The sequence below is a fragment of the Pholis gunnellus genome, assembly GCF_910591455.1.
Source record: "Pholis gunnellus genome assembly, chromosome: 16".
In the NCBI taxonomy this organism is placed as follows: Eukaryota; Metazoa; Chordata; class Actinopteri; order Perciformes; family Pholidae; genus Pholis; species Pholis gunnellus.
Genome location: NC_136543.1, coordinates 516,764 through 529,953, shown reverse-complemented (window position 1 = coordinate 529,953; position 13,190 = coordinate 516,764). Strand labels below are relative to the sequence as shown.

The window sequence follows — 13,190 nt, the reverse complement described above, 5'->3', positions numbered from 1 at the left end:
TTTACGAGTGTTTTAGGTTTCCTCAAAGAACAGTAGAACAACATACATTTCCTTTCTGACACAACTGAAAGCTGTTTAACCAATGCGATACCAAAAAGTGTATTTGATATGGATGACCCAAAGAGTCATGTGTTTGTGTAGTGTGATGTGTGTAGCGGTTCAACTAGTTTTTAAAATGGAAAGCTTTTGTTGCTTTCATTTCTCTGCCTCTTTTCATTTGAGTCTTTTGTTCTTCCTGCTGTGCACAGGAAAAGTTGCCAAAGCAAATGTTTGCTTTTTTTGAAAGTTTATTATTGTTATTATTATTATTAGGTCGGATAACATTAATTATGATAATTTCAAATGTTTTCTTTTTTTGACATGTGGATGATATGAAAATGATTGTTAGGATTACCTTGTGATGGCCTTTGAGCAAGTGATGTGAGTTTTCCAGAGACACTAAATGTAAGGCTGGAAAGCCAAACTCATGCTCTGCCCTGAAGACCCACGACTAGAAGAGAAAGAACCACAAAAGAAGAAAAAAAAAGTAGGAAAGTAGAAACTGGCTGCTAGTATCAACGAGAACCAATGCTTTAATGATTATAAGTGCGTCTCTGTTCTCTTAGCGTTCCACTGAAAACCTAAAGCTTTAACCTGTTAGGACTGAGGTCCTGCCCAAAATGAAAAGGTTTGGAGGTAAAGGACTGACTGTAGATCAGCTGCAGCTGGGAACAGAGACCAAGCTGTGACTTGGAAGGCTTTCACACAACATTTATTTTACATTCACACAAAAATGGTGTCAGTTCTTGCAAATGACAAAAACCCCTCAGTTTATGTTTTATCTACCAAGGTTTGTCTGTCACTAACGCAGTAGAGTGGAAGTGACTGAAATCGCCTAAAATGATACAATGTAAACTTTGCAAATGAATAAATTCATTCATGAGGGATAAAACACACATTGGCTTCATGCATTACACATTTGCTGCTAATCTTATTTGGCCTAGTATGACCAGTAGCTTCATGTTGTAACTTTAGATACATGTTATTGTGTTACTGGCATTACTTAGTCAGTTCACTGACTGATTTCTCTATGTTGGAGCATTTTATCCTGTAATTACCACTGGTGGCCACTGTGTTCAGCAAAAGTTGCATAGGCTCACTTTAAAATATTCAAAAGTAATACTTGTAAAACTCAACAACAGTTGTACTTCCTACTGTGGTTGAATGGCTACAATGACCACAAGGAGTAAGAGGGAAATGTGTTTTTTTGTGATGAGTTTGAACTGACACTTTAATGGTATTTATTTATTTATTTAGCCTGAGAGCTAAACTAAGAAAGTCTTAAAATTGTGAAGGTAATAACAAGACAACACTACTATGACAAAGTCCTAACACATTGAATATTTATTGTCAGTTAATATCCTAATGTTACTCGGTGTAATAGCTATACTCTTCTTTGAAGCAAGGTGTTGTTTCTGTTGATAGCTACATACATATAGACCAAATGACTTATTACAAGTGGATGATAGTGGACACAGTATGTTCAGCTCTCTAACAGCTTGGTCTCTGTGTGACTGCAGACTGCTCTACCTGAATGTCTGGACTTAACTCGTAACTTTTCTCCTTCCTAGGTCACATTCCAACATGCCTAAAACCAAATAAAGAAACATTTTTTAATTGAAGTTTGTCTATCTAATTTTCTTTTGTTAGGTGTAGACCTGTGTTCACCTGTCTGGGTGAATCCCACGTCTTAAAAGAGCTCACCGAATGTGTCCATGTAATGTATCGGTTATGATACTTTGGTAAGTTGAAAAGTTACTTTGAGCAAAGAAATATTTACATATATTGTATATATTTGATTTCCATCATGACTTAAATGCAGTCAAATGTGTTCTAATTTGATATGTTTTGTCATCCTAAAAAGAAAGGAAAATGTGTGATACATACATATTAGATTATAATAAGTAACTTTGAGGGTGAGATCAATGCAAGTAACACAAAGACGTAGTTTTCTGCTTAGGACTTGAGAATTAAAGTCCAAAACATTGGAAATTCATATTTAACATTGGGAACTTGTATATCTCTTTCTGACCCTTCCTGGTGGATGCTGTGTGTTCATTTAGTCTCGTACCCAACAATTCCGTGTCACTGATGTAGAGTTCCCCACAGCTGTCACATCTGATGTTGTGATGATGTCATACACCACTCCAGTCTTCCACTCCAAGGTTCCTGTCAGAGTGTAGCAGCAGAGATCTTAAGATGCAGGATAGTTTGTGTTTGGTGCTGAGTCCTTGTGACTTAAAGACTCGGGCTGGATAATCTTACTCTCCAAACACATTGGAGAGTCCGACTGGGACGGTGGTCCCTGCTGTGTTAGCAGTGTCCCTCCTGGTCTTGTAGGGTCAGGATTCTCATCATCTACTCGTTGGCCTGAAGTAACCTCTGGTTCTGAAAAGTGTAGCCAATGCAGAAGTGCCTTAAACCTGTATTACATCCTCAGTAAACATTGTAAACATGAGTTTATGGTCTCAATCTCTAGTTTCAAGTCTTCTTCAATACAGCATGATGTTCATTTAGTAAATGATGGTCCATTTAGAGTCACACAGACCATAAAGCAGGGGATGCTTTAGGGCGGGGCTACACAGTGATTGACAGGTCTCTACCACGGAATTCTCCAGTTTGGGTATTGTTCTTGTTTTCATCTTCGAACTTTAACCCTTCACAGTGTGTTCAGATTGTGGAAGTTGTGGAAGTGACTTTTGGTCACCAGAGATGTCTTTTTCAGAGTTTGGTTGAACTTAGTTCCACCCTCTCGCAGAGAATCAAGAAGCCAGATGTTTTTGAGGGTGTGGAACAGAGAGAGCGAGTGGGACGAGCAGCCTACCTAAGGGCCTGAGGGGCCCAGCTGGCTCAGGAGAGTCGGTCAGCACTGTGGGAGCTGGTTTTTAGTGAGTGTCATGTCCTCTTTTTGATATGTATACTGGTCTCACCATCCAGTAAGCTAAACCCTCAAATCAATAGATAACTCCAGCCGAGGCCGATGACTGTTTTTGAAGGTTTACTGAATGAAAGTGTGAACAAAGGTACAATCATTATGTAACTATAAAAAGAGGTGATGAATGTATTGAATACCAGTCAACAATGGAATGGAAATTAGCATACTTGTCGGAAACCTGGTGCTCAGAAACACTACCAGTTTCGGCCACATGGACTGCAAAAATCGAAACACATTGAAAGTTCCTTGTAGTAACTTTAAGTAACAGAAGTACATTACAATAAGTAGATGTCAACTTTAGGTCTCACAAGGCACACCAACAACAGTCTGTGTTTGTTTGATCTATCACATCTCTTTACTGATGAAGTTCCTGAGATGCAGTTAAAAGCTCTGAAACAGCTAGTAAGTGGACCTTTGAGTTTAGATTATTTAGTCACACATTAAGTTATATCGTGTAAGGACTCATGCTGTACTAATTCCTGGTCCAAACATGACGATTTCATGCAAGTTAAATATAGTCCATAAAACCAAATATCATGACTGATTCATTCAGGCTGCTCACCAATTTTGGGATTGATTTTGGAAGCTAACCAAACTGCAAACACCCCTTCATACATCATCATTCATACAAAACACACACATATTCTGGAATTGTTCACTGCATCTGTCACCATATAGAGTGGTACATAAATAGATTGATACAATTCTATACACACAACCATGTGTCAACATTTATAAATATATATTTAGAACCCTGATGTAACAGGCATGACTGAAATACGTCACAACTGTTCAGAAGACTTTTTGGAGTATATATTAGATTAATATTTTACATTACATATTTTTGCACAAATAAAAATGTTGCTAAAGTCACATCCAGGAGATTGTTGCATACAAATAGCACATGTGTTGATATGCATACATGTCAACAGCTTATTTCCTGCTGACAGAGAACAGGTCTGCAGGGTTCCACAGCTCAAAACAGTTGCTGTAGAGGGCAAGAAAAGCCAAAGTTGTTCAACTTCCATCATGGATTAGCGTTCACCACTATCTAACTCGGGTTCCCACTGTGCTGGTTTGAGCTCAGATCAGACTCCATCTCCACAGCAGCTCCAGGTCTTCGTCCAGACAGGCGATCCACAGAGCTAGGTGAGGCATTGTTGATTTGGCGACCACGGCAGCACGCCACCACATCAGCGATGTCGGCCCGGAAAGATGGTGTGTAGAAACTGTAGATGACCGGGTCACAGCATGTGTTCAGGTTGCCAAATACAAACAGTATGTGGTGCACATATTCAGGTGTGTGCTGGATAATGGCTGGTTGGAACCAGTACCAGATACCCAAGAGGTAGTAGGGAGTCCAACAGATGACAAAGGAGCTAACAATCACAATGGTCATCTTGAGGGTCTTAATCCGGGCTTTGGGTATACTGTCTGTTCCACTGCGTCTCAGGCAGTGCTCACCATCTGCACAAACCAAAACATGAGCAAAAATGAGAAAGCACATATTCCATAAATGTAAGCAAATAGGTAATCACCACCTTCTCATCTTAATGTTGAGATGGGGATTCTCTTTGCTAGGGGTTGGGAGGGATGCATTGCTGACTGCAATAGTGGCTTTAAAGCTTGTGCTTGAGTTTTTTTCTTATACAATCTCATAAAATCACATAAACAGTAAAGCGGCCGTTTATCCGGGCCAGGGACTATTACCAGTCCGCATCTGAGAGACGCTGAAATGCATATCAGTGCATGACTGTCATGACTGTGGCAAGAAAACAGAGCCAGTGCACTGATACATGTTTTACACAGCTGTTTCAAAATCAACACAATAGGCCCCATGTCACACCTCAAGCAATGAGAATCAAACAATCAACTGTAAATCCCTTTTCTCTGGACAGACATTTGATGTGTGGCTATAAACTGATTTTCAGTTACTGTATATACAAAACCTCCTTCCTCAGTGTATCCTTACTGTAATAATAAGAAAAGAGGAGAAAACTCAAACAATCAAACAATAATGACTAGTAATAAATAAAAAGTCTATGAACACCGCAGTGAGTGCAACAAGCAATATTAAGATATTTAAATTAAACAGCCTGACATTTGTTATAGAATTAACAGCAGAATAAAGCATCACTAAGGCAGCCAACACAGAGATTTAAAAACAATATAAACTCCACAAACATACATATCGCTTTGAATGCTCGCTGGGTGGTGCATTATATATATATATATATATATATATATATATATATATATATATATATATATATATATATATATATATATATATATATATATATAAGTTAAATGTAACCTTATTGTAATCTATGCTGAGATACAATGATGCTGACCTTACTAAAATAACTCATAATGATGTCATCCTTAATCGTATAGCATTGTTGTGTGTACAGCTCACACACTGCTTGGCCCGGCCCCCAATGCTCCACAAGTGAGCGTAAACATTTACAACATGCATTTATACCAGAATGTCAGCTCTGTGAATATGGAGCTCTGCCAACAGCTTCTGCTTTGCTTAAACTGTTGATTTGTCACCTTTCTTCTGTTCCATTCTCACACAGTTTACCTGAATGTGTTCATGAGACTGTCGCAAAGCAAAATACTTCAGATTTAAAAAACAACTCAAAGTAAAAGTACATACAAAATGAATTTGTGGCATGGATGAGACTAAGTGTAATTTCTTTCTTCTCTAGTTAGACCTCCAGGTTTTTTTGAGAGTCACACACCTTTTCCTTTGTGCATTTGACCATTGATCTTGGTAAGGATGCGGGTGTAGCAGAAAGTCATCACAAGTAGGGGGAAGACATACAGTGTCACAAAGTGAAACATGTTGTATGCCGTCTTCTGCCAGAGATACCGGAAACTTCCATGGGTGACACACTGAGTGAAGTCCACTCCATCAGCTTTAATGGCCCGAAAGATGAACAGCTGAAGATGAAGAGAGTGTAAATAGATGAGGAAGGAATTTCTGTCACAGAAAAACTTTTGTTGACATTCAACGAAATGTGTCTTGTATTTGTGTATATTAAACAAATTGCACAAAGATTCACACAATGCAGGAGGTTATTTGACCCCATGTTGTGCGAGTCCTTTTAATGCACTTCAGATGTGTGTGAATAGAATCTGAATTGTAAGTCGCTTTGGATAAAAGCATCTGCTAAATGACTGTAATGTAATGTAATGTACCAATTATACAAACATAACCTTGGCGTCATCACTTGTTATTGACTCTTTCTCGAGTCTGATACAAAAGCTGTTGAGGCTAAAGGGAGCCATTTGTTAACTAGGACTGTTTCATGATGGGGGGGCTGCACTGGTGCTGGTTAGTAACTTTGTGGTGGCCTCATGCATTGACAACAGAGCTGAACTACTGTGCATTAAATGGTTGTTAGTGGCAGTGCTTCGGGTGAACATTGTGTTAATGACAGTGATGTCAAAGAAGGCCACTCAAATAAAGGTTCTATACAACAATGTGGGGAAGAGTGTCGGATCGGAACCAGAGCCGTTACGGTCAGGACTCAGCCTTGGTACAAGGGGCGCTGGCTCCACCAGGTGAGCTACTGGGGCAAGTCTTACTTACTTTATATGTTGCTCGTTGTCAACATATCCTATGTGCAGACCTTAACTACTACTGAATGTATCCTGCTAATGGGAGGTGTGTGTGTATCAAGTCATGTATCAAGTATCATGTACCAGGGCAAAGAAAAGCCCTGCAGGGCGCTTCTTCCCAGCATTTCATCAAAAATGCACTCAGAGCGCTTTCTTTTACCTGTTTCTTATCTTGATATCACCACTCTAGCCAGCGTTGTATGATGGACTAACATCGCCCCTTTGCTTTTTAGGATCTTTTTGTGGATATGTTTTTTTCCCCATTAGCACCTACCGGAAGAACTTGTCACTCAAGCTGACAGCTGTAACTCAAGGAGGACGATCAGTCGGAGACAACATGTGTGTGGCGATCAAACACACAACACATTCCCACAAATGGGCTTTTCGGTCACATGACAGACACCCGGATTGTAATACTGCAAACATAGAATTGTTGCAATACTTTCATCAGCGGGCCATAGGCTCAACCACCGCTGTGTTACCTAGGCGACAGATAATGACTTAACAGACATTTGTTTAAATGAAAGTATTTAAAGGTGCCTCATGTTGTCATACAGTTACTGCTGTTAAAACATACAGCTATTCTTTCTCATGCTCCAAATACACAGTTTAGAATTAAATCCTCCAGAACTGTCCTTATATTGTAGGGGTATGTCTGTCAAGCTGGACCTGTACAAGGGGCAAAATGACCTGCCTCTCAACAATTGCATGTTGGGATCGAGTTTTGTCACTAACAACTTTAACAGAAATAAGCATACAGAATTCAGTAATCTGCCCAGATTACTAGTCTCGGAATTCACTCTGTATTTCACTTGTCTTTCCCTGCTGGACAATCTATTTGTCATTGATCTACAAAATTTGAAAAATGTATTCTGTCCAGTTTTGATGTTACAACAAATCAGCTGTCAGATGACAACATTCTGGCTGCAACTTGAAAAATAGTCGTTCAGGAATCGCACACCATTTTATGAACTTTTTAGTTGATTTCCGAGGTCATACACAGTGCAACTATGATGAACGTTGGTTGCATTTAACCATGTTGCATGAAACAATTCATGTATAAAGCCACATGATTTAAAAAGTGTGCCCAATCTGTGGTATTGTTTGATCATCAGTACCTCATCTAGAATCCAATCTAGTGTTAATCAATGTGCTTAGACTCAGCAGCAGCTGGTGAGAATGATTCAGGCCTAGAGTGTAACCTAGAACCTACTATACCTGTGGAGAGGCCAGCAGCAGGCTCAGAGTCCAGGCCACCAGCAGCATGCGTCTGTTCCTGAGCCCAGCATCGAGAGAATCTAGAGGATGAAGGATGGCCCGATAGCGGTCCAGACTTACTACCACTAGTATGAATGCTGCTGAGTGCATGGCAAAGAGCTTGAGGAAACACAGTAGCTTACACATGAAATCCCCTGCATACCACTGCACTGTAATATTCCAAATGGCATCCAGTGGCATCACCACAAAGGTCATCACCAGATCAGCTGATGCCAAACTGGCAATGAGCGGACGGAGGTGTGCTGCCAGGCGATAACCCCGCCCCCAGCACACACTGATCAGGACCGACAGGTTACTGCCAGCGGCAAAGACAAACAGAACCAGGGTGGCTGCTACGCGGCAGCGGGCAGCCACTGTAAAGGATGGAGCCTTCCAGGGTCCAAGGGAGGGTGGAGCAGACGAGTTCAGCAGGGAGAAGGCAGGTGTGGAAACCCACACAGACAAGTTGCCTGTCATCCTGTGACAGAGGGAGAAAACAACCATTTGACACTGACCACAAAAAAGCATAATGTTGATTCAAATCACCTCTTGAAATGCTCTGTTTTCATGGACATGCACATTTTGATGTCAGTATTATGGCATAAACCAGTGATCTTATTCTAGGAAATGACCTGTCAACACAAACCATGCTAACAGTCCCAGTGGGACAGAGCTTCATCTGCTCATGTTGATATTGAGTAGACTTGGATGCTGTTTTTTTAGTTTGTTTGTTGAGCAAATTAGCAAATAGCTCTATTAATTACCATAACATATTACAATTGGTAAATACAGGTACATTTAGGAGGCGAGATGACTTCACTTCTCAGGATTGTTCGGGGCTTTAGCTGGAGTGAACAACACATTACCTTTTCAAATAATAACTGATAAAAAAAACATATTTAACAGCATTTGTTCAAGTGAATGCAGATGAATTATTCTGTTGTATGAAAGATATGGTAAATTGAAAAAGTAGCACTATATGTCTCAGAGAAGTGTCTGTGCAAAGGGAATAGGAAACTCCCCTGTAATATACATACATGCCTTGATGAGGAGCTACATAATCACCACAATATTCTATCCAACTCCCGTCTATGTTTAACCAGATTTACTCCAGAAAGTCTTGAATTTCACTACCAGTTTTTATATTCAGAACAAAGACTTGGATCGTTTAATGTCTAGACTTTGGTGTTTAGTGTAGTGGATGTTATATCCCGTTTTACATCTCACATCACGTGATGAGCTCCTCTTATCTTACCAGTTTAAGTCTTCAATTGGAGTGTAAAACTCAGCTTCCTCTAGCCATCTCATTTATGTACTTTTGACATCAATAGAAAGTGTGTTTTGTACTGTTATAATGTCTAAAAGCTAATGACTGCTTCAGAAAACAAATTTGCAATTAACCATTACAACGCCTCTAACATTATCCACATGAGTGGCGCCCTCTGCTGGTGGACCACTGCACCTCTTCATGTGTTGCTGCACCAAACAGCTCGATCTTCTTTAACGTCCAGGTAACGTACGTACCCCGACATGATAGACATATTAATAAACCCAAACAGAACTCTTCGGTTCTCTTTGGTATGACGCTCTAAGCGGAGGCATTCTCCTCTTTCTGGCACTCTTTCTTTGTTTCCATTCTCTCAGCCCATGTTAGACTGCATCATATCGGCATATAGGGGGAGACGCGCCCTCATCCCCCACCTGCACACACTGATACTGACTTAAACACACTAAAGCATATCTATTAGCACACCGTAGTACTTTGAAGTAGCGGTGTTGTGTTCCTACCTGGAGAGTGATGCTGTCAGTCTCCTGGGGGTCAGATGAAGAGAGAAGCGGATCGGAGCCGTCCGATGTGCTGATGCATCACTTTGCCTGCAGGCTCTTTGTCCTCCGGTTTCCCCCGCTCACTTTACGCTATCTGAGAAATCAACGATCAACCAGATCACATGTTTTTATCGCATCCAACTGCTCGCTCCATCAGCCCGCCTGCACGCACACACGCGCGTGCACACACACGCACACTGCCATCTACAATGAACATTTTACACTGCGCGAAGAAGGAGCCACCACAATCAATGCCGATTGGCTAATTGAGGCAGGTGACGTGCGGGGTGTTGCAGAGGTAGCCACCCTTGTATCAGAGAGACATCGTGGGGAATTTCCATTACATTATGGCCTCTTTTGGAAATGTTAGGAGAGACGAGATGAATCAGAGATACATGTTTGATTTGAATAGAGTTTTCAAGGTGACATGCTTTACCTGCCTGCTTTCACTGGCCTTAGTTACTGTCTTTTACAAAATTCTGACTGTCCTTGTTACGTTTTGACTTTTCTCTGTGAAAGAGCATGCATGCTCACAAAACTGTCTATATTAATGTGTTACTGTACGCATTGATAAATACATATCTGCTTTGTGTCCTTTCCATTCTATAACCCATGGGATATAACAGACAGAGCTCTGGATATTCCATCTTGTAACAAGATGAATTAGCACTCTAAGTAATAGATAAAAGTATCACAACTCATTAGCATGTGCAAAATGATATGAATTCCATTCCATGTTTTATGTGATGCCTTACCTGCAGGCCAAACATAGACTGGTGCATTATTTGATTTGGACTGAGTCAGCTGATTTCATGCATGCCTTCATGAATGTGTTACAGGAGGACTTTTACATTTTCAGATGTCATTTATGAGGCACCCTTAGTAAAGTCCGGATTCAGCATCAGTGATGGTCCTATCGCTGTCTCAATATTGAGGAAAGACCTGCAGAGTTTTTTCAATTTATCAATACCAATACTGACTAGTCCGAGTTTTCAAATACTTTATTTGTGTAGATCAAATATTGGTTGATTAATATCCAAAACGGTCAAAAACAGGCCAATCACTAACCAACACATCCATGGCATCCCATGATCCAACGCACCATCCCCCCTGTGGTTACAGAAAGAACACATTTTAAAAACAAGTCAAATATTATAATTCTACTCTGCTGAATTCATTAAATGAGATATATATATATATATATATATATATATATATATATATATATATATATATATATATATATATATTCTATATGAGTCCAACCCTGTCTCCTACAAAATTACGTAAAATAAGGAAGATAAAAAATTGATTTTGACACAGGCCCCTCCTGAATTTGAACTTCAAGAAGAAGCAGGAGACGGCTTAAAGGTCTTAGTATTGACAATGACATTAGGTTTCACCAAACCTAATGTCATTTAAAACTTTAAACAGAGTAACAGTACGTTTCATACTTTTACAGTGTGCTTCTGTCAAATGTGTTCAAGACTGCAAGTGTAGAGATGCAGCGAATATACGTTTATTTTTGATTTTATAATCAGGATGTAGTCGCTTAAAAGGAGCTCAACAGGTTGGTATTGCTGTGTTTGGTCGAAAAATTGATGCAAAAGAAGTGGGAAATGTAGCTGTGGTGTAAGGGTGTGTGAGTGTAAAGTTGAAAAATCTGGAGATTTTTGTCATATTGGACGAGGTGAAGTTCCATCAGACTGGAGTACAGCAGATCAGCAGTGTTCCCAAATAATTTCAAGAATATCAAAGGTCTCAAACTCATGCTCCAGTTACACTCGGTCCACCTTGGATGACATCACGACAGTCATGGCAAGGCCGCTTTTGTTACTCAAACTATTTGACTTTGTCTGCAGCAGTGTGACGATGTAAAGTCGTCTCAAAGAATCTGAGGCACTGACAGCCTGGCCTTCATTTTTGGAGCACTTTGTATGAGTGTAAACAAGTTGAATTGATTGAACTCATTAACAGTTTTCTGCATCACCTACCGACCTTATTAAACGTGACATTGATGTTGGTGATGCTGAGCTGAATAAGCAGTGTTTCTACCTTGTTCCCTCCAAGGAACGTGAACTGTTACATAAGATGGTACATTACATGTTGGAAAATAAAAATGCCAATCCAGCTAAATCAAGTTGTTAAAAAACAGTTCCTCAACTTTCAGAAGCTGCACAGACTTGAGAAAAGTAAACAATGTACAAGTCAGGTGTGTGCTTTGCCCTGCATGGTAGACTGCAGAGGGTTTTCAGCCAAGTATGTCAGCAAATTTGACTGAGATTTGTAGCTTTTCGTCACAGCTCTGCCCCTTCTCTCCTGTCTATCTCTCACTCACCTAATCAGCTCATTCAGTGCACCTGTTAGTCACACCCACCTCATCGGCTCATCACTCTCACCTGCTCACTCTGCTGCACCTACTATTTAGACCCCAATCACACACACACTCACTGCCAGATCGTTCTCCGCATTATGCCAGACTTTCCAGCGTTTACCCGCCGACTGGTTTTCCGACCCTGCTTGTTTGGACTTCTCCGCCTTGCCTCTGCAAGACTCAGCCTTCTGTCCCCGACTACGAGATCATGTCTTTGCTTCCTCTGGGTTCCGCCTGCCTTCTCCCCTGACGGCTTGGCGTTCCACAGAGTGGACTTCTACATGTGTGCAGAGCCAAGACTGTTTACCTGTTGTATGTTCTGCCTGGAATAAAGTCTCGTTCCAACTATTCCGTGTGTCCGTCGTACTGCGTCTGGGTCCTTACCACTCCCGTTACGCTTTTAAACTTTATTGTCAATGCACAGAGTACAGGTACTGAGACAACGTAATACAGGATGAAGGATGAACTAGTGAAGGGTTACTGACAAGTCCCACAGTCACTGAGGCCCCTGGGAGATCAGCGCATCCATAGCACCTTCTGGACTTTATTCTTCCACCGTGATGCATTTTGGCTTACGCAGTGCTCCAGCCATCTTTCAAAGGCTTATGGACCATGTGGCCTCTGGTCTGTTTAGCTGTGCCGTCTCTGCTCTCCTTGGACGATGTCATCTTTGGTGTCACCTGGGGAGAACGTCTCCATTGTATCTGATTGGTTGGTGTGGGCTAAGTTGACTGTCAACCTGGGTTGATATGAATTTGCCAAAGCAAATGTCACATACCATGGTAAAAGTGGATAAACGGGGTGAGGTGTGCCTAGTTTAGGCTAAAGTTGAGTCTATCCAACATTTTCCAGTTCCATACACCAACTAATGCAGTTTCTCGGTATTGTAAATTGCTGTTAGAACTTTAGCTGAAACGTCACCACCATTAATGTGTTAAAGTCTGTGTCAAATTCTGTGATTGAAAAAGCGGCACTTCCCTTTATCTGGGCTCTTCAACACGGATGTGAATGTAAACATTGGCACTCCTGTCAGTGTATACTGTTCACAACTCACTAATATTTTTACAATCGTTACAAAACCCAAACCAATGTCTGAGGTTGGTTTTATTCTTGCTGTCAGCTGTACAC

The 13,190-nt window shown here is 40.7% G+C and overlaps 1 protein-coding gene across 1 annotated transcript; it reads right to left on the bottom strand.

The window, feature by feature from the left end:
- Positions 1–4,025: 4,025 nt before the first annotated feature.
- On the bottom strand, positions 4,026–8,338 carry gnrhr1 (gonadotropin releasing hormone receptor 1; the record flags this gene model as incomplete). The annotated part of the gene is made up of 3 exons (XM_079176686.1): positions 4,026–4,441; positions 5,722–5,923; positions 7,823–8,338. The coding sequence occupies 3 exons, from the start codon at positions 8,336–8,338 to the stop codon at positions 4,026–4,028; spliced, it is 1,134 nt and encodes a 377-aa protein (XP_079032812.1).
- Between the last annotated feature and the right edge of the window lie 4,852 nt (positions 8,339–13,190).